The sequence below is a fragment of the Megascapheus bottae genome, chromosome X (genome assembly GCF_031878675.1).
Source record: "Megascapheus bottae isolate mThoBot1 chromosome X, mThoBot2.hap1, whole genome shotgun sequence".
NCBI classification, from domain to species: Eukaryota; Metazoa; Chordata; class Mammalia; order Rodentia; family Geomyidae; genus Megascapheus; species Megascapheus bottae.
In genome coordinates, this window is record NC_143547.1 from 28,178,932 (window position 1) to 28,199,337 (window position 20,406).

At 41.7% G+C, this 20,406-nt stretch overlaps 2 protein-coding genes across 3 annotated transcripts in view; one reads left to right on the forward strand and one right to left on the reverse strand.

The window, feature by feature from the left end:
• LOC150040652 (uncharacterized) overlaps nucleotides 1-20,406 on the reverse strand; it is a 109,832-nt gene that overhangs the window by 26,599 nt on the left and 62,827 nt on the right. The gene's annotated exons all lie outside the window — the stretch shown is intronic.
• Nucleotides 1,752-18,179, forward strand: LOC150040653 (zinc finger protein 26-like). Of its 2 annotated transcripts, none has more exons than XM_090325943.1 (4): nucleotides 1,752-1,923; nucleotides 10,691-10,747; nucleotides 14,850-14,934; nucleotides 15,864-18,179. In XM_090325943.1, the coding sequence occupies exon 4, from the start codon at nucleotides 16,024-16,026 to the stop codon at nucleotides 17,128-17,130; it is 1,107 nt and encodes a 368-aa protein (XP_090182069.1). In that variant the 5' UTR covers nucleotides 1,752-1,923; nucleotides 10,691-10,747; nucleotides 14,850-14,934; nucleotides 15,864-16,023; the 3' UTR covers nucleotides 17,131-18,179. The 2 variants fall into 2 exon arrangements, with proteins under 2 accessions (XP_090182069.1, XP_090182068.1); XM_090325942.1 differs by having other exon boundaries at nucleotides 14,853-14,934.

The following is a 20,406-nucleotide window of genomic DNA, read 5'->3' on the forward strand; positions in this document are numbered from 1 at the left end:
GAGTACAAATCTGAACAACACTCTTATACCTACCACCCAAAAGAAAACTGCAGTCAGTTCTCCCTGTCTTCCCATCTGTGTTTGGTTCCTCATCCTAATTGGGAAGATGAAAGACAGTGTTTGCTTCAGGTCAACTACTTGAATCTTAGGACATCTGAAAATTTTCAAAGGTCAGGACAAGGGTTTGTGGTTTGAGCCTCCACCTACATGGTCCGCAAATGTTTGCTTTGAGTACTACAATTTGCAGCCATGCACAAGGTCTGGAGTTGGGAACAGGAAATTACCTCCCAACTGGTTGCATGAGGCAAAATACAGAGATTCAGTCTGTCGGTGCAGACACCAAGTGGAGAGAAAAGGAAAGAGCAGTGCATGTTTGGGACCAGAATGGAAGTTTCAGTTGTGTCTACCACCTTCTGCTATTGAGTCCAGAGTTTGGCAATATGGATTTTTCCATGGTTATTTAAACGTATCATCGGTTGGGCAAAATAATCTCCCCCTGATGCCTGGTGCATTTGAGCTCCTACCCCTCTTTAAGTGATGCCATCAGCCAGTGAATGAGAAAAATATGAGCCCAGAAGTTTGATGCCAAGGGGCCTCCCTGCAGAATCTCAGCTAATAAACCATGAGAGACAGAACGCAGTTACTCCACCCAGCTGCAGGCACCAAATGAGGAAAGAAGTCTGTAGTGAAATTACCTTGTAGTGACAGAGTGGTATTGTGGTGATCATTCTCTTTATCCTAGCTAAGCCTGGAGCAAAGGTGTGGAGGGAAATGGTTCAAGTAGCTAGGCCAGGCAAATGTATATTCCGGATTCATTTTTTTTTGCAAAAAGTGGGTGGGTGTACTGATTGCAAAGTATAACAATTTCTGGTAAATGGAAGAAAGCAGAGGCTATGTGGTGAATCCCTGCATCTGAAATGTTCAGAACTGCCCAGCACACATAGAGCAGCTAGCCATGGTTTTGCAACAATCATTTAAATAGATGCAGAATTCTGCTGAGGGATAATTGTGAGATGGAAACCCTAAGGAAACAAAAGAATTGGAATATGTCTCCATTGATGCAGTCCTAGGTTGTGAATAGGTAGCTGAAACATCACCCAACCCCTCATTTCTCCAGCTCCTGTATGTGATTGGTCTCTCAGTGTGAATGGTAAGAGTTTGTGCTAGAAGAAAATACACCAATCCCGGAACCTAGATCACCCACAGGGTCACGAGGACGCAAGTGTGTACGTGGGGTCGTGAACCTGGCCGGCACCATGCGCAGGCGCCGTCGTAGGCGGTAGCGGTCACAACGGTCCACGTGATGTTCTCCGGCAGTGCCGAGCGCTGAGGCAATTGCCGCCTGGCTGTCGGCCGCGCGGCGTCTCCAGAGGCCTGAGCTTCAGTGGGTCGTTCGAAGCCGCGGGCAGGGAGAGAAGAGCGGTGACCAGGGGCTGTGTGGGAGCGGGGTTCGAGTGGGGAGGAGACTCTCTTCTGGCGCTGCGGGCTAGGCCGTCGGGGTTCCTGTCAGGACCCCCGGATGGCAGCAGTAGGGGAGAAGGCGTCTCGGCCCTCGGCCTGGAGCCACTGGGGTGCGGCTGGCTCTTGGACGGAGCCGCGGGGCGGTGGAGGGGAAAGGATGTCCCTAGGCTGCGTGGGGACCTGGGTCCCCTCAGCGAATGCACCCCGAGAGGAGGGAGGGTCGTGTGGGGACGGGGAGTGGAGACATTGCGTGCGCGCTGATTCTGGGCCTTGGTCCTCCACAGACGCCGCCGGCGGGGGGCGCAGAGGCCTAAGGGCTCCCGAGATCTCCGCTGGCAGTGCGGGTGCCCACCACGTTGTCGCCTGGCTGTTTCCCGCCTTGCTGAGTCCACAGGTCCGATCCTCACGTGGTCCTTCTAAGACGCCCTCAGGTTGAGGAAACACGAGGACAAGTGCGGCTTTGTGAGCAGAGTTTCTTTCCTTCCTCTCTCCTGTCTCCTCTCTCCTCATGGGGCTTGAACTCGGGGTCTGGGCATTGTTCCTGAGCTATTTCACTCAGGGCTAATGCTGTACTACTTGAAGCTACAGCTCCACTTCCAGGTTTCTATTGGTCATTTGGAGATGAGATTTTCTTATTTTCCTCCCCAGACCGCCTTCCAACTCTGATCTTCAGATCTTAGCCTCCGGAGTAGCTGGGATACTGGCATGAACCAACTGTCTCTGCCTCTGGGATCAGGTTTTAAGTGCTAACTGTAGTTACTTTGCTCTGTGTTCTTAGGTTAGGTAATCTATTTTTTTTTATTTTTAACTGTGTTCCACTACTGTTAGCAACTAGGCAGAGTGAGTCTAATTCTTGCCTGATCCAATTGGCATTCAACTTATACTTGATGGGTGTCATAGTAGAATTAAAGTATATCCCAGGCTCCCTCATTCTTCTGCTAGACCTCCCATCTGAATTTCACCTAATGTACACTGAAAAGTGGCCCAAGGTCCAACACCTACCCGCAACTTCCAGAAGAAATCCATAGTCTCTACCCCTACTTCTTTTGTGGTGACTGCATGTAACATGTTTCAGTAGGGCCTCTGGTGTTCAAATGATTTTACTTGTGGCTGTGGTACACACACTCATGTTAGAGTAGCTATTTGGGGAGGAAGGTTGCCATGGGTTGACATTTGTATGAGACAGACCAGGAAATGACATGGCCTCATCCTCTCTGTAAATGTGGCTATAACACGGCAGGCCTGGCACAAGTGGTAGCATACCACCAAAAGGACAAAAGACAAGTGAGAGTGGGAGAATCCACTACCCATAACTAGCAGAGAGATAGACACAAACCGACAGATATACATATACCATGTGCTTCTGTGCTTCTTGCATGGCTGGTAATGCAAGGCTGCCTAGGGGAAATGGTGAGACCTTATTCCAAGTGTAATGCAACCTAAATGCATTAGGAGTGTAGGTACATTGCTTCACTGCAGGCTCATGATTAGGAAGCCTAAAGCAACAGTTTTCCTCTCCTTTTGTTTGTGTTTGGTTTCTCTAATTGGGATGATGAGAGGCAGGAGTCACTGATGGTACACAGTGCAAATCTGGACTTCTGTATTCTTCCTAGGGGGAGGGAATAGGGTTTGTGTGGTCGATGGTGAGTCCCCACCTGAATTTTCAGTAAATAACCACTGGGAATACCAGAGGTCTTATCGAGGTGTTAGCTATCTTTTGGTACCCCCATGTAAAAATCTGATCATCAGTTGGCCTGATGATGATGCCCAGAAATTGGTATGTGGGGTATGGCGAGCACATAATTGGAAGCAGGTTTAAAATGCTAACTGTGGCTACCTGCTTCTGCTATGGTCTCTGGGGTTGAGCAGTCTGTGTTCCTCCAGTGTTACCTAATGATCTGAACAGTTGTATAGTAAACACCTTCCCCCATAGATGGTATAATTAGGATTCAGGCTGGCAAATTTTGGCTGATAATGGCAGTCAGTGAATTAGGAAAACATTATTCATTCTGCTTGGTGCCACTGGAACTCCCAGGTGAATTAAGATTAATGCCACCAGAAAAGAGAAGCACAGTTATTCCACCTAGATACAGCCTCAAAACGGAGTGGCAATATTTGTTTTGTTTTTACTTTATTCTCTTTGTTTTGATATATGAACATAATGTCTTCAGCAAGCAAAAATCTCATCATCACATAAGAAATAAAGGAAAACATTCGTATAAAGACAAATATGAATAAAATTAAAATATTTTTTCATTTCTTGTGTTTTTTTTAGCTCTGGGAATTGAACTAATGGTTTGAGTCCACTCCGTGAGTTTCATTTGCTCAAGGCTAGTTTTTTCTCAGCATTTGATAGGTAGGAACACTCTCATGGCCTTTCCTGCCAAGGTTGGCTTTGAATGGACACTCTCAGATCTCAACCTCCTGAGATCCTAGGATTAGAGTCATGAGGCTCCAGAGCACAACTTCTGTTTGTTTGTTTGCTTGATACTTTTTATTAAAGAATTTATTTTTACATCATATTTTAAATGACAAGTTTAACAAACAAGTGTTCAAGGAGGGAATCTCTATTTACAATCACTGGGACTTAGTATTTAGAACTTAATCAAAATTAGGCTAAGGGTTTGTATGTCATAGAAACATATTAATTTATGAAATAAAACATTATGTCTATAGAGTCATAGGTTTTTATGTCTATATAGGTATGTTTATATTTTCATTACCATGTCCATAGCTTTGGGTATGTAGTTATTGAGTCCTCGCTCTTGTACTCTATGGATTTAATAGCCACATATTAAGGATACCATGTGTCTTTTGTTCCTTAGGTCTTGACTTGTCTCACTCAATATGATTCGCTCTAGATTCATTCACTTCCCTGTGAATGCCATTATTTTATCTTGTCTGTTGGCTATGTAGAAGTCCATTGTGTATATATACCACATTTTCTGTATCCATTCATTTGCAGTAGGAAATCTGGATTATTTCCATCACTTGGCTATTGTGAATAGTGCAGAAATGAACATAGCTGAGCAGGTGTCCTTATAACATCTTGGGTCATGATGTTTAGGATAGATGCCCAGAAGTGGTATGGCGGGATCGTAGGGAAGGTCTATTTTCAGTTCTTTAAGAAACCTCCACACTGCTTTCCAGAGTGGCTGAACTAGTCTGCATTCCCACCAGCAGTATAGCAGGGTTCCTTTTTTCTCCACAACCCCACCAGCATCTGTCATTGTCTGAGTTCAAAATCTTGGCCATTCTTGTTGGGATAAGGTTATATCTTAAGGTTGTTTTTATTTGCATTTCCTTTATGACCATAGATGATGAACATTTTCTCATATACTTTTCTGCCATTTTAATCTCTTCTTCTGATGTCTCTTTTTAGTTCCCTTCCCATTTAGTGAATGGTTTATTGGGTTTGGGGGGATTAGGTTGTTGAGTTCTCTGTAGATACTGGATGTTAAGCATTTGTCAGATGTATTTTTGATGAATATTTTTTCCCAGTTGTTTGGCTGTCTCTACTTTTGTGACTATGTTTTTATCTGTACAGAAACTTTTTATTTTTAGGTAGTCCCATTTATCGAGTCTCTCTCCAATCTGTTGTGACCCTGGGATTCTGTTCAGGAATCTGTTGCCTGTGCCTATGAGTTCCAGTGTCTCTCCTAATTTATCATGTAGCAGTTTCACGGTTTCCAGTCTGACGTTGAGGTCTTTGATCCACTTTTAGTTAATGCTTGTGCATGGTGAAAGACTAGGGTCAATTTTTAGTTTTCTGCATGTGACTGCCCAGTTTTGCCAGCACCAATAATTGAATAGACTGTGTTTGTTCCACTGTATATCTTTGGCTCCTTTGTCAAATACAAGTTGCCTGTAGGTATGTGGTTCTATTTCTGGGTCTTCTGTTCTGTTCCACTGATCTTCTGGTCTGTTTTTGTGCCAATACCAAGTGGTTTTTGTTATTATGGCTCTACAGTAGAGTTTGAAGTCTGGTATTGTAATACCACCAGCATTGCTCTCTTTGCCTAGAATTGTTTTGACTATTCTAGGTCTTTTCTTGTTCCATATGAATCTTTGGATTATATCTTCTATTTCCATAAAGAATGTCTTTGTTATTTTGATGTGGATTGCATTGAATTTATTTATCAGTTTTGGCAGTATAGCCATTTTCACTATGTTGGTTCTCCCTAGCCATGATCATGGGATGTCTTTCCATTTGCTGGTGTCCTCTTTAATTTTTTGCGTTAGGCTTTTATAGTTTTCATTGAATAATTCCTTTACATCTTCAATTAAGTATATTCCTAAGTATTTTTTCTCTTGGGGGCTATTGTGAATGGGAGCATTTTCTTGATTTGGCCTTCTGTTTGTGTATTGTTGGTGTGCAAGAAGGCTACTGACTTCTGAAGGTTAATTTTGTATCCTGCCACTTTGCTAAAGTAGTTTATTAATTCTGCAAGTTTGGGAGTGGAGCTTGTTGGGTCACTCAAGTAGAGGATCATGTCATCTGAGAATAGGGATAGTTTAATTTCTTCTTTCCCTATGTGGATCCCATTGATTTCCTTTTCTTGCCTTATTGCTCTGGCTAAGGGTTCCAGCACTATATTGAAGAGAAGTGGAGAGAGTGGGCATCCCTTTCCAGTTCCTGATTTTAAGGTGAATGGTTCCATTCTTTCAGCATTTACTATAATACTGGCTGTGGGATTTTCATATATGGTTTTCACTATTTTGAGGAATGTACCTCTAATTCCTATTTTTTCTAGTGCTTTCAACATGAATGGATGTTGTATTTTGTCAAATGCCTTCTTCGCATCTCATTAGAGAGATAGGTCTGTAGTTTTATTTTTTTTGTTGGGGCTTTCCCTGGTTTGGGGATGAGAGTAATATTAGCTTCATAAAATGAGTTTGGTATTGCTCCTTCTGTTTCTATTTCTCACTTAAGAGTTTCAATAGTATAGGTGTTATTTCATCTTTAAATGTCTTGTAGAATTCTGCAGTGAATACATCTGGACTTGGGCTCTTTTTGGTTGGCATTTCCTTGATTGCTTCCACAATTTTGTTGTAAGAGATTGGTTTGTTCAATTTGTTTACCTCTTCATTGTTCAGTGTGGGTAGCCTATATTTATTTAAGAAATCATCCATTTCTACTAGATTTTCTTGTTTCTTTGAATATAGGCCCTGGTAGTACCTATACATTATGGACTGAATTTCTAGGGAATCAGTTGTGATTGTTCTTGTGGGGTCTCTAATCTTGTTTATTTGAGTCTCCCCTTTCCTGTTTTTGATTAATCTTGCCAGGGGTCTGTCTATTTTGGTGACTCTTTCAAAGAACCAACTTTTTGATTTATCAATTTTGTATATAGTAGATCTTATTTCAATCTCTGATATTTCTGATTTTATTTTTGTAATTTTTGTCCTTCTAGTTGTTTTAGAATTAACTTTTTCTTGCTCCTCTAGGTGTTTAATGTTTATTTTAAGGTTATTTTCATGATCTTCTTCTGTCTTTTTAATATGCACTCCTAGTGTGATAAATTTGCCTCTTAGACCTGCTTTTGCTGTGTCACAAACACTCCTTTGTGATGTTTCTTAATTGTCATTATATTCAAGGAAGTTTTTAATTTCATTTCTGATCTGATCTGTTACCCAGCAGTTATTCAGAAGTGTGTTGTTCAGTTTCCAAGTGATTGAATGTTTTTTTGACTTTGACTGCATTGTTCAGAATTAGTCTGACTCCACTGTGGTCTGATAGAATGCATGGGATTATATCAGTCCTCTTGTATGTGCTTAAGTTTTCTGTATGAACTATTATATGATCTATTTTGGATTGTGTTCCATGCGCTGCTGAGAAAAATGTAAAAAGTTTCGCCATTGGGTGGAAGACTCTGTGTATATCTGTTAAGCCCAGCTGGGCTATGGTGTTGTTTAAGTCAATGGTGTCTTTGCTTAATTTTTGTTGAGTTGACCTGTCATTTGTTGAGAGTGGTGTATTGAGGTCTCCCACTATGATTGTGTTTGAGTCTATCTTGTTCTGTAATTCTAAGAGAGTTTGTTTGTCGAATTTGGGTGCTCCCGTGTTGGGGGAGTAGATGTTTATAACTGTAATATTATGGGCATGGATTGTAACCTTTACTAATATATAATGGCCGTCTCTATCTTTATGTACTGATTTTAATGAGAAGCTAATTTTGTCGGAGATTAAGATTGCTACTCCTGCTTTTTTGCATGGTGCGTTGGAGTGGAAAATTCGTTTCTATCCATTCACTTGGAAATTGTTTCTGTCTTTAGCAGTGAGGTGGGTCTCTTGGTGGCAACATATGGATGGGTGGTGTTTCTTAATCCAGTCTGCTGCTCTGTGTCTTTTGATTGGATTGTTCAGCCCGTTCACATTTTGGGAAATTATGGAGAAGTCGTCAGTGTCCATTGTCATTATTTATTTTTACTTCTAAGTTTCTTTCTGTCTCTTTTTTTCCCTTTTGTATTTAGTGAATTATAGATATTTGCTTCTTGATGGCGGTTCTTGATGTTCTACAATTTGTTCTCGATTAATTAGTATTTTTTTTAATGCTGGTTTAGTGTGTACATATTCATAAAGCTTCTCTTTGGAGTGAAATATTCTTGTTTCTCCCTCAAATGTAAATGCTAGTTTTGCTGGGTATATCAGTCTGGATTGGCAGTTGTTGGTCTCCAGGACATCAATGATGTTTTTCCAAGCTTTTCTTGCATTTAGGCTTAGCGTGGAGAGATTTGCTGTAAATCACATTTTCTTCCCAATGTGGTATAGCTCTTTCTTTGTTTTTGCAGCATTTAAGATCAATTCCTTGGTATTCGGGTCTAGTGTCTTAACTAAGATATGTCTAGATGAGTTCCTTCTAGGATCTTGCCTTTTTGGAGTCCTGAAACCTTCAATAATGTGAGTATTTTCCCTTTTGAGGGTGGGGAAGTTCTCTGCTATGATTTTGGTGAATAAGGGTTGCATTCCTTTGTCCTGAAATTCTGCGCCCTTATCAATCCCTGTTATACGAAGATTAGACTTCTTTGCTGCATTTGCCAGGTCCTGGAGTTCTCTCTGGTGGATTCTGACTGATTTTTCCAAGGTGGCGATTTTCTGTTCCAGCTCTTGTGTTTTATCTTCCGTTCCTGATGTTCTATTCTCCATCTCAGTCAATCTGCTGCTTAATGCATCCATTTTTGCTTGAAGTGTGGACACTGAGGTGATCATGTCTGCTGAGAGGTTATTGGACTTTTCTTCCACGTCTCTTTTGAATTCGAATCGTTCCTTGGAAATTTCTTGCTTTTGTTTTTGGAATTCAGCTTTCATTTCCAAAATCAGCTCCTTGACTTGAGTCATATTTCGTGCCTCTTCAGGTGTCATTTCTTGGGATGGTGACATCTCTCTTGTCCCTTTGCTATTGTTTCCTTTTGGACTTTGTGTGGGACTTTGATTATTTATGTATGTCGTAACTTGTCTTTGTGCTCTTCTATCCAATCGAGAGCTGTTGTTGTAGTTTGCTCTGTGGTCGGTAGGTGGCGGTCTTTACTTGGATTGGGACCGGTGGTTCTGGGAATCTGTGTGTACCTGTGGTTTTCAGCCAAATTGATTCTGCTGCTGGCTAGGTCAGAGTTTGCAGTTTTTGCAGGTGTTTGGCTTGTTCCCAGAGGCTGTGTGCTGCTGCACAACTAGCTCTCAGCCCAACCAGTGGCTTCACAGTGGGCCGTGGCCTGGGTCTGCGCGCTTCAGTCTCAGCGTGCTGGGCGGATGGTTGGTTTTCCTGCGCTGTTTCCATGGGCAGGCCCCAGGCCAAGGGTCTGGAGTTTAGGAGTTTCCAGGGGCTCTCAGCTAGCCCAGCTGGTGTTTGCTCTGTTCCCAGGGGCGGGGCCCAGCCGAGGAAGTGGGCTCCAAGGGCGGAGCTGCGCCTTTCTGATTCTCAGAAAGTGAGCTTGGCTACTGGTCTGCCCTTCAGTTCCCTGCTGTGTTTCTGCTGCTTTGGCCAAGAGTCTGTGACTGTGGGGGGCCCCTTTGTGCTGTCTTGCTGGGGATTCCCAGCTGGAGGGTGCCCGGCTCAAGATTTGAGTGGGACAGATGCTGATTCCCGGACTCCCGCACACCCCACCTGATTTTGTAAGGCAGGGTCTCAGCGCCCCCCACGCTCCAGACCCAGTGGCCTGGGAGAGGAACCTGTTGGGCGGGTGAGCTGGGACACCTCTGCCCCCTTTGGTGGGGTGCTGGGTCTTAACGCTGGCCCGTCTGTCAGTCTCTGGTCAAAAGCCTGGGAGAGGAATCTTTTGGGCGGGTGGGAGCAGGGTCACCTCCGCCCCCTTTGGTGGGGTGCTGGGTTTTAGCACCTGCCTGCCTGTCAGTCTCCAGTCAGAGGCCTGTGGGAGGAGGCTTTTGGGAGAGTGGGGTCTGGGACACCTCTGCCTCCCTTGGTGGGTTGCTGGGTCTTAGCGCCGGCCGGCCTGTCAGTCTCCAGTCAATGGCCTGGGGGGAGGGGGCTGTTGAGGGAAGGGTCAAGATTCAAAATTCCTTGCCCCCCTGTACTTGCCAGTCTTTCTCAGGTGGGGTGGTGGGGTCTGAGTTAAGTTATATAGCTTGCCACCAGCTCTGCTTTCCCAATGGGTTTGGGGACCCGCTGGGCTACTTGCTGGGCTACCCACTGCGCTACTCACTCCTCTGCGTTTGGTTGTGGCCTGCTCCACGGTGTTGGAGAATCATTCATTCCCCTTGGATCTCAGCCGCCGCCTGTGCTCTGCGTCTGGGTTCCGCTGCTTGCTGTTGTGGTCTGTGCTGGTTCCTGCGTCTGCTTCTGCCGCTTGCTGGCCCGGTCTATGCTGGTTTTTGCGGCGGTTGGAGCTGCCCGGCCCAGCGCCCTCCACCGTAGCTTTTCCCGGCTTGAAGCTGGAGGCGAGTGGTGGGGGAGGGGTCCTCGCGTTTCGAATTCTTTGAGAAAGTTGGATGTGAGCTGTATCTGGATTTTTTTTTCCGGTTTGAGTCCTTCTCCGTTGCTTCTCGAGTTTGTTGTTGTGGATTTCTTAAGGTAGTTGTCTCGTGGGATTCCCTGGTTCTCTCTTTTTGTGGGAGAGAGCTAGGCAGTGTCCGTATTGTCTGGGTGCCATCTTCCGCTCCCAGTGCTTGTTACTTTTGTTCGTTCTTTCATTCTTTCTTGCTTGCTTGCTTGCTTGCTTGCTTTCTTGCTTTTTTTCTTTCTTTTTTATAACAAAGTCTTCTTATTTATTCCAGGTGGGCCTTGAGGTCTCCATAATTCATCTTCCACCTTTTTGTTGCTAGGATTAACAGGTGGGTACTAACATATTCATTATATTTTTTGAGTATTTCTCATGTGACATTATGACTTTATGCTTCCTTAGGGCCTATGTGGTTTCCGCCAGTTTTTTCCTCTGCTGGGCCTACTTCTACTATCGTAGTTACCCTTGGTTTTAAGATACAGAGGACTGTGGTTTGAGGCCATTCAAAGAAATTAGTTTTTCAGATCTTATCTCAATATAAAATAGCATTATAGAGTTACATATAGAGGCAGTGTCTCCAAGCTAATCTTGGAAAATTAGAGATTCAGTTGTAAGAAACAGATATACTATTGGATACCTGCACTTGTAATTAAGTACCTGCCTCTAAGGTCCATTCTTGTTATTGTCAAAATAACAAGGCATCAAAAAGAAGCAACATATATTGCTAGGATGCTTTTTTCCTAATCCCTTATTCTTTTGGCCATAATCAAGGGAGTTTTCTTTGATTTTGTTTTGTTATATTGTGTTGTGGTTTGTTTTGTCGCCTTGTGTTATTTAAGTTGCAAGGTCACAAGCTCTTCAACTCTGAGTATAACATGTTCAGGCTATAAAATAAAAATGAATCCTAGGTACCCTGCTGGCTTAGACCTGAAGAATTGAGGTTCAAATACAGCCAATGCAGAAAAGTATGTGAGACACCATCTCCCATAGCCACTGAAAAAGGAAGGCTGAGAAATGTCTCATGGCTTTAATTTTAGTTACTCGAGAAGCTGAGATTTGAGAATGTAAATAAAAGCCAGACTGGCTTGGAAAAAACTTGATATTATCATTTCCAATTAAACAACAATTAGGAGTAACCAAATTGTGATTCATATGGTAGAGACCTAGTGTTGAGCAGAAAAGCTCAGCAAGAGCACCCAGGGCTCGAGCGCGCACACACACACACACACACACACGATGATAATGCTAAAGCATGTCCAAGGTATGTGTGGGGAAGATTCCAATATTTTAAAAACTATTTATAATTATATTCAATAGTGATTTACTTATCTTTTTCTCTTGGACCCTTAGAAGTATGTAATTTATTCTTTTTCTTGCAATAACTGGAGAAATTACAAGCCGTATAACTCACCATTACATTCAAGATTATGTTGCTATTTTAGGTGGCATTGGGGTTTAAATTCAGGGACTTACCCTTGCTTGGTTGGTGTTTTACTACATAAGCCATGTCCCCAAATATTTTCCATAGTTTTTAGATTGGATGCCCTATTTTTGCCAAGGGCTAGTCTAGATTGCCATGCTTCTATCTATAGCTTGTCATGTAGCTGAGAGAATACTTTATTAGGTTCTGCAATCAAACCCACATAGATAAGACCTTACATTTTTAATAGTGCATTTACCCCTAAACAAATAGAAGAATATTAAGTTTAAGGTATCTAGATCAATATGGCTATTAATTTCTGTACAATACCAACTCAAAACAGTAAATTAGAAGCACTAAGCTGCTGTCTTGATGATTGTTTTATTTTCTTTTTTTCACCTCTGTTTCTCTCAGACTTCAGTTTTCTCAAGGTTTGACTCCTGGATATGATTACAAGCTGATTACAAGCCTGAACCAATATGGATCTCTAGGTTTCTATTATGATTTTTGTGCCAGTCCTATTGCTTGTCTCAATGACTTGACCACTGTCCCTAACTTTGCACTCATGGATAATTCTCTACCGCTTTGAACTACAGCTCTGTTTACAGTGGCTTTTTTATTTGTTTGATTTTTCTTTTTTTCTTTCTTAGAGCTTGAACTCTGGGCGTGGGGACTGTCCCTGAGCTCTTCAGCTCAAGGCTACTGCCTTACTCCTGGGCCTGGGCATTGTCCCTGAGTTCTTCAGCTCAAGGAAACCACCCTACCCCTGAGCCACAGTCCCACTTCTGGTTTTCTAGTGGTTAATTGGAGATAAGAGTCTCATGGACTTTAGTACCAGGGCTGGCTTTGAACTTCGATCCTCAGATCTCAGCCTCCTGAGTAGCTAGGATTACAGGCATGAGCCACCATGCACAACTGTTTGCAGTTTTGTGCTTAAATGAAGAGTCTCACAGTCTTATCTGCTGAGTCTGCATTTGAACCATTATCATCAAATCTCAGCCTCTGCAGTATCTAAGATTATAAGAATCACGTCCAGAGTTCAAGCCCCATGACCAGAACAAACAAAAAACCTTGACAATATTCAGAAGACCACTTTTGCAGTTTAGATAGCATGGCTATAGATAGCATTCTTCTGAGAAGAAAGCAAGAGGAATGCACATGAACAGACATGAAAGTTGTGCCAAATGCCATGGTATATGCTGTTGCTTCCTGCCCCTTAACCAGGGTGAACTTCTCCCTGAGCTCCTTTAGTCAGCAAGAAAACGTATACCACCCTGGGGCCCAAGGCCAGTCAATGGTATCATGCCAGCTGTCTCTGGGAAGAGGAAAGTTATCTTATTCTTTTCCTGAATTCAGTTCCAACCATTATTTGGAAACTCTTCTTGGGCTTTTATTTCTTACCGTACCGAGGCTACTTTTCCTTGTGTTTTCTAACTGCATTTTGCTGTTTTGTTAGCATTAATTTTTTCATATTAAATGGAGAAAATGTAAAATCATTTTTTATGTAGCATTAGTTTAAAAATACAAATCTACTTACCGAATTCATATACCAGCACTGTATAAAAAAAGGCAAAACATGGGGCTTGGAGTTTGGCCTAGTGGTTCAGTACTTGACTAGCAAGCACAAAAACCCAGGTTTGATTCCTCGATACTACATATACAGAAAAAGCTGGAAATGGTGCTGTGGCTCAAGTGGTAGAGTGCTAGCCTTGAGAAAGCCCAAGGACACTGCTCAGGCCCTGAGTTCATGCCTCAGGACTGGAAAAAAATGAAAGGTAAAAAGGATGAATACCATATTTTCTCCAGATATGTTTTGAAAGGTTTCATTTTTGCATTCCCATATCTGACTCACAACTTGAGACGAACAGGGAAAAGACAATAATGGACACCAGACCTCAGAATTAAGGTTTGGGGCACAAGGGTCCTGAAGCCTTCCTCCAGCTTCAGATGTACTGGGTCTGTTTTTACAGGCTATTAATTGAGAAGGGTACAGGGGTTGAAAATGCAGAAAAAAGTGAGATCGCAAGCAACAATCATGTGATATACTCAAGTGATAAACCACCTTTTTTTACCTTACAAAACAGGTACAAGCAGCATGTAAATTACGATTAACATAGATTTATGTCTATCCCTAAATTCCCAGAATGTTGTGTGTGGGAATCGCCTTCACCTAGGATAGGAACCTGAGGTCCTTCAAGCCAGGACTGATGGAACATTTTAGGAGACTCTCAGCATTCTGAGAGTTCAGGGAAGAGGCGCTGCATCCTCCCAGTCCTCTCAGGTCTCCAGCTTGGCTTCTGGGGACTCTCACATCTGACCCCAGCCTGAGTGCTGCCGGTGCATGCATTGGTTTCTGATTCATCATTTCAGTGTTTTTTTTATTCAAATTAATCACATATACAACTAGACTCTAACCTTTTGTGAAGTTGTCTCACAGTTCCAGTCTCATTTTTGTGTGTGTTGGTACAGGGGACACAGAGCCTTGAGCTCACTCTTGTTTTTTTACTTAAGATTTCTACTCTAGACATTAGACCATATCTTCACTTTCAGCTTTTTGCTGCTTAATTGGAAATGAGGCTCTCTTAGCCTTTGTTCCACAAGCTGCCTTCCATCTTCCAACCTCAGATCTCAGTCTCCTTATTAGACAAGACTATTGTTGTGACCCACAGGCTCCAAGCTCATTCACGGAGTTGGGACCAAATAATACCATTTGCTTCAATATGAGGAGAATGATTTGGGGATCTTGTTTTGACCTCATTCTTATTTTAGTGGTATTATTCCCATCATTTATCTTTTCATTCACCATCAATGCGTTTTGTATTCCACATCTGTAGGCTTTGTAACTTCCTGAATTAGTTATATACTCGCAAGAGTATTTAAGACCTTTCTCCCTCTATAGTGGTGGCAGAGAGTACAGACATTGTGATCCCCCATGTCTCACATACTTACAGGCTCTGGTACTTCTCATCTTCTGGGGAAATGTAGCTGAGGAGTTCTCTTCTTTTCTGTCCAGCAGGATAGGGTACTGGATAGGGAAGATTCCACAGCTGGAGGCTAAACCACAGTCACAGAGGGCAGAACTTTCAGAAAAATAAAGGGTGAGTAACTATCTCCATCTTCTCTCTAGAAATGCCCTCACTGTTCTTGCCACCTTTGTAGAGGAGGATTCAAAGTGAGAATGTGGGCTTTGCAGATCTCAGGCTTCTCTAGCATAGGCGATTGTGGTCCCCATCTCACTTCCCATGGGTGTCTACTGGAGTTCAGGGACAAAGCTCCAGGTCAAGGGCCTCTCTTCCTGGGGCGTAAGGATCAAGGGCCTCTCTTCCTGGGGCCTCATGGAAATGGGTGATCTAGGCAGAGCTCATACTTCACTAGTGAAGTATATCTTAAGTCATGTTGATTTCATCCTTTGATAGACTCCCCAGTGCCCCACCTCAAATATATGATCCTGAACAAAACAGGCTCTTGAAATAAGTTTCTGCCTCTTCAACTGGTGGGACAGAAGCTATAGTTTCACTTCTGATATGAAAGTTGAATGACTTAGTGTACATCAAACACTAAGAGAGTGCCTAGCTATTCTAATAGGTGCTCAGTACACAGGTAGAATTTGATTATTGTTACTGTTGAGAAGTCCAGCAGCGTAGTTGCAGGTATGAGTTTTGGAGTGAAATCAACCTTTCTGGCATTGGATCCGAACTCTCTGTTTAGTTTCTTTTGGGTCACAGACATCTTAATTAAACTGTCAGAACTTTGACTTCTTTAATTGTAGCAACATGAATAGTAGAACTATGTATGTGCTGAAAGATTGGAGAAATATAACAGTTAACACAAATGGTCACATGTAAGAAGGGACAGTGCTTTAATAGCATTTGAAAACACGAACCTAAATATCCTTAAATGTTTTGTGCTCTTGTAGATCAGCTAGAGGGCAGCTCTTCACATTAGGAGAAAGCACAGTGACAGAAAAGTGTGCTCATAGTATTGTATACTTACATATGCACTAAGAGCCTCTTTCTTTTTTCCAAAGGAAAGAACACTGGAAAGCAGCCTGAGCTGAGCTCTGCCATTGATGATCTTTGCCTTTCTGCATTTGGGACTTTGCCTGAACGGTCTATTGAAGCAAACAGTATCAGTGTCCTAGTTGCCTAGCTACTGTATGAGAGTGTATTTACTTTCTGGCCTGAAAAATGGCAGACATCCCTCCACCCATTACACTCTCTCTGTCTGCTGAACCTCCTATTGATAAACAACAGGAGATGGCCAGAGAGGGAGAAACCACTCACTTTCATTCATGCAACTCCATACAGTTTGAAAATGTGTCTTTAGATTTTACCAAGGAGGAGTGGATTTTGTTGAGCTCAGAACAGACAAAGAAGTACAGGGATGTGATATTGAAGAACTCTGAGAACTTGTGTCAGGTAGTATTTTATTTCAACAAACCTGTCATACTTAGTGAGAGTCAAGAACAGGACAGAATGGACAGAGAAATTACTTCAGATTTGTGTTCAGGAATGATGATTCCCCTTAAATTCCAACAAGCACAACTTAGTCAAAATAGTTTGCAACCAGAAACACAAAACCTCAAGGAAGAGTCAGCATATGAACACATTCTTCCTGAATATAACTCTATTGGTGAAACCATGTGCACAGAAGTTACCATTGGTCAGAGTATGCAAATGGGTAGTGGAGAGCAAAGCCATTCATGGTATGACTCTGAGGTTAATACTGGAGAGTTCTCCCAAGGTAGGCCACAGAAGGACATTCATAATGAGGAAGTAAGCAAAGAGGAGGATGAGAATGAATATCCCAGTGATATAATCACTTTTGTAATTGAGCAGGATATAAATGAGATGGAAGCTAAATGTTATGAATGCAAGGACTGTGGGAAATTCTTAAGTTCATTCACCCAACTTATGGAACATAAGAAATCTTATACTATGAAGCAAGTACATAAATGTAGCCAATGTGACAGAATATTCCTGTGTCCCACAGCTTTGCAGTTGCATCTCAAAGTCCACACTGATAACAAACAATATAAATGTAATACTTGTGGAAAATGCTTCAGCACAAACTCTAACTTTAAAAGACATGCAACCATTCATACAGGGGAGAAGCCTTATGAATGCCCGGAGTGTAAGAAAACTTTTAGACATAGCTGTCTTCTGACGCAACACAAACGAATTCATTCTGAACAAAAACAGTATCAATGTGATGAATGTGGCATAGGTTTTCATAGGCGTGATCATCTTACCAGACATAAGCTAATACACAGTAGAGGACAAATACTTCCCTGAAATTTGTGTGCTAAAATATTCAAAACGGTTCTATTCTTTGACAAACATAAGACACATCAGACTGAAAAATAATTTATGTAGCCATTGTAAAAACATTTATAATACTCCATCAAATTTTAAGAGTCACCTGAAATTACAAAATGGGAATATCACCTTTGAGGTGTGTTTAATTGTGGGAAAGCCTATAGAGAAAAGTATGGTCTTCTTGTACAAACAAAACTTCACACTGGATAGATACCACATAAATGCCAACAGAAATGAAGGATGTTAGAAATCCTTCAGGGAACATTGTCATCTTAGAGGACACATAAAAATTCATCCTGGAGAAAAGCCCTTTACATATGAGCAGTATCAGTCTTCCCTGAATTGTCACAAAAATAATCCATCAGACTGAAATAAGTGTCAAAGTATCTGTAAGAGTGTTCAGGGATCTTGAATCTCTTAGGGAAACAAAGTCTTTAATAAGAAAGCACACTTTCCTGAAGAATTCCCAGTATAATTTATCGGGGGAAAGTGGTATTGCTCAACAGAGAACATATTCTGGGGATAATTGTGAAAAAATGTACTTTTAAATATTTTTAAGCCTGTATCCTTCTTTTTGTTTCTTTTTTATATAATGTTATTATATTCCAAATCTAGTGTACACAGGTTCCGGTTTTAAAATTTGTAATATACTTGATATATGCTAGTGGCATCATTTGTAACACTAGCTACTGAGGGGGATGCTATCTTAAAACTGTGGTTTGAGGCCAGCTTGTGCAGAACAGTTAACTAGACTTCATCAGTAAAACAACATCAAATAGCCTAGCTGGATGCATGGCTCAAATAGTGGTGGGCCAGCGTAATGAGCAAGGGTTAGATCTTGTACTTAGAATGCCAAAAAATTTGGGTAGCGTTTGAATTTTGTATATGTGTATTAAAATCTTTTAAAGGAAGCATAATGTGTTCCAGACATCCCACTCCTGAGAGTTTACTTTAAGAGAGGTTACTGGGGAAAATGTACAATGGCTAGAATGGAGTAGGAGGAACACAGCAATAGCAGGGTGAATGGACATAATGAGTGTGTAACCTCTCTATGTAGTGAAATTTTGCATTCAATTCATTTTGTGTTTATTTTAATAAACAAATTTTAAAAGATATGTTGAAGAATGCATCTTGTGATATTTGTTGTTGCTATGTGAAAACGGTCACAAAAACAAATTTTACAGGGGAAAAAAAGAACCTTGTAACGCCATGAGCACCTGCATTGTGTCTTGTGGTTGATATTTAATGCTGATGTAATCATCAGAACAGCATCTACCACAGTGCTGTCACAATCAATGTGAAGGATACAGTACAGATGACAAATACTGTGCTATATACTGCATTCCCATAAGCTTTGATTATTTGTCCGAGAAATACATGTTAATTTCAAGAAATGTACTAACACCTGATCATCCAAAATGGATAAAGAAAGGTAAGTTTTTTTGCTCATTGAGGAATTGTTCCATGGGAAAATTTAGAATCACATGAGGTATTTTTTTCCTTTCAAACTCAAGCGTAAAGAATACATGAGAGGGGGGATTGAACTAGAGAGTAACCTTGGTTTATTACAAGGGGCTGGTTTTTGAATTATTAAATCAAAACATATATAAATATAAAATAGATACGTAAATTACTACTTCTGATCTGCTCAGGTACAGAAAGCTTTTTGAACTCTGAGAGCTTTGAGATTAATGGTAGAGGATAGAGTTGTCACCTTTTTAATGTACACATGTATAATTTGAGTATGTTTTAGTAAATGCATAGTCAACAGATCTTGAGTGGGGCACAAGGGTCCAATTCTTTTGTAGGTGATCCTGAAGGCATGGTCCACGGTGCAGGAAACTGGTCTTTCAGCCTCTACTCAAAAGAATAATGCCCAGAAATAGGAACCAGTGATTCATACCTGCAATCCTAGCTGCTTAGGAGGCTGAGATCTGGTAATAGTGGTTTCAATCCAGTCTGGGCTAGAAAGTCTGTCAGAATCTTACCACTGATTAACTAGCCATAGGACAGAAGTAGAGCTATGGCTCAAGTGGTAGAATGCTAACCTTAAGTGAACCAGTCAAGGGACAGCAACCTTGCCCTGGTTTTAGCTGCCTAGCTAAATGTTTGGAGGCAAGGTTTCTTTTAAGCCATTGTTTGTGAGAGCTCAGTCCACAATTGATCAGACTATTGCTTTGCAGGTTGTGACATGAGATTTTTACTTGTTAGTTGGAGATTTGAATCTCATGGACTTTTCTGCATAGGCTGAAGCAGGGTGAAGTGGAGTTCAACTTCGCACCTCATGGTGACTGAGAAGTGGATTCAGACATAACGGGTGCACTCCCAATCAGCTGACTTCCTCACAAGACCTAGCTCCTGAAGATGTCCCCACTTCCCAACAGTCCACAGTCTGCTAACATGGACCTTTGCAGACCATCCCAGATAAACTATAGTACAATGCTCTACTTCACATGAGCTTAAGCTTTTTTATTTTCCTATTTTGAATGAAAAACATTTTCAGGCATGGGTTTGGAAGAAGGCTGATTCTGGATCTAAACATATAGGATGAACCTCTCAAACTTTAATGTGATAGCTGGGCACAGCTCAAATCTAAGCTACTCAGGAGAATGGGATGTGAGTATCCCATTTTAAAGTCATTCAAGGTAGGAGAATCCATGAAACTCTAACCTCCACTTTACCTCCAACTGGAAAGAAGTAGAGCTGTGATTCAAGTGTTAAACAACAATCCTTGAGCAAAAAACCTCAGAGTCCAGGCCCTGATTTCAAGCCCCATCAATTGCACAATACCATCCCAAACACACAAAAAATCCAACCTTTCTGTATACACGAGTCTCCTCTTTCTATAAAAGAACCATTAAAAATGTCCCTTCTGAGCCAAGCTCAGAATTGTGGATACCAAGAATACCCAGTAAGAAGCAATTTTATACCTGAGATTTGGTGGCTTATGCGTGTAATCCTAGCTGCACAAAGAGGCTAAGATCTGAGGATCACTGTTCAAAGTCAGCCCACACAGGAGTATGAGACTTATCTTCAATAAACTAACCAGAAAAAGCTGAAAGTAGTGCCCTGGCTCAAGTGGAATTATTCTATCCTTGAGCACAGTGACAGTTCCCAGTCCCTGAGTTCAGGCCCCAGGATCAGTTTTTTAAAAAGTCATGAGGTATGCTATTCCCTATACGCTGAATGGTCACAATGTACAGGTAGAATCTTCATTAGCAGAAATAAAAACAATCCACATAGTTTACAAAA

Bases quoted from the DNA above. Each gene is read 5' to 3' on its own strand.
- LOC150040653 (XM_090325943.1), top strand. From the start codon at position 16,024: ATGGCAGACATCCCTCCACCCATTACACTCTCTCTGTCTGCTGAACCT.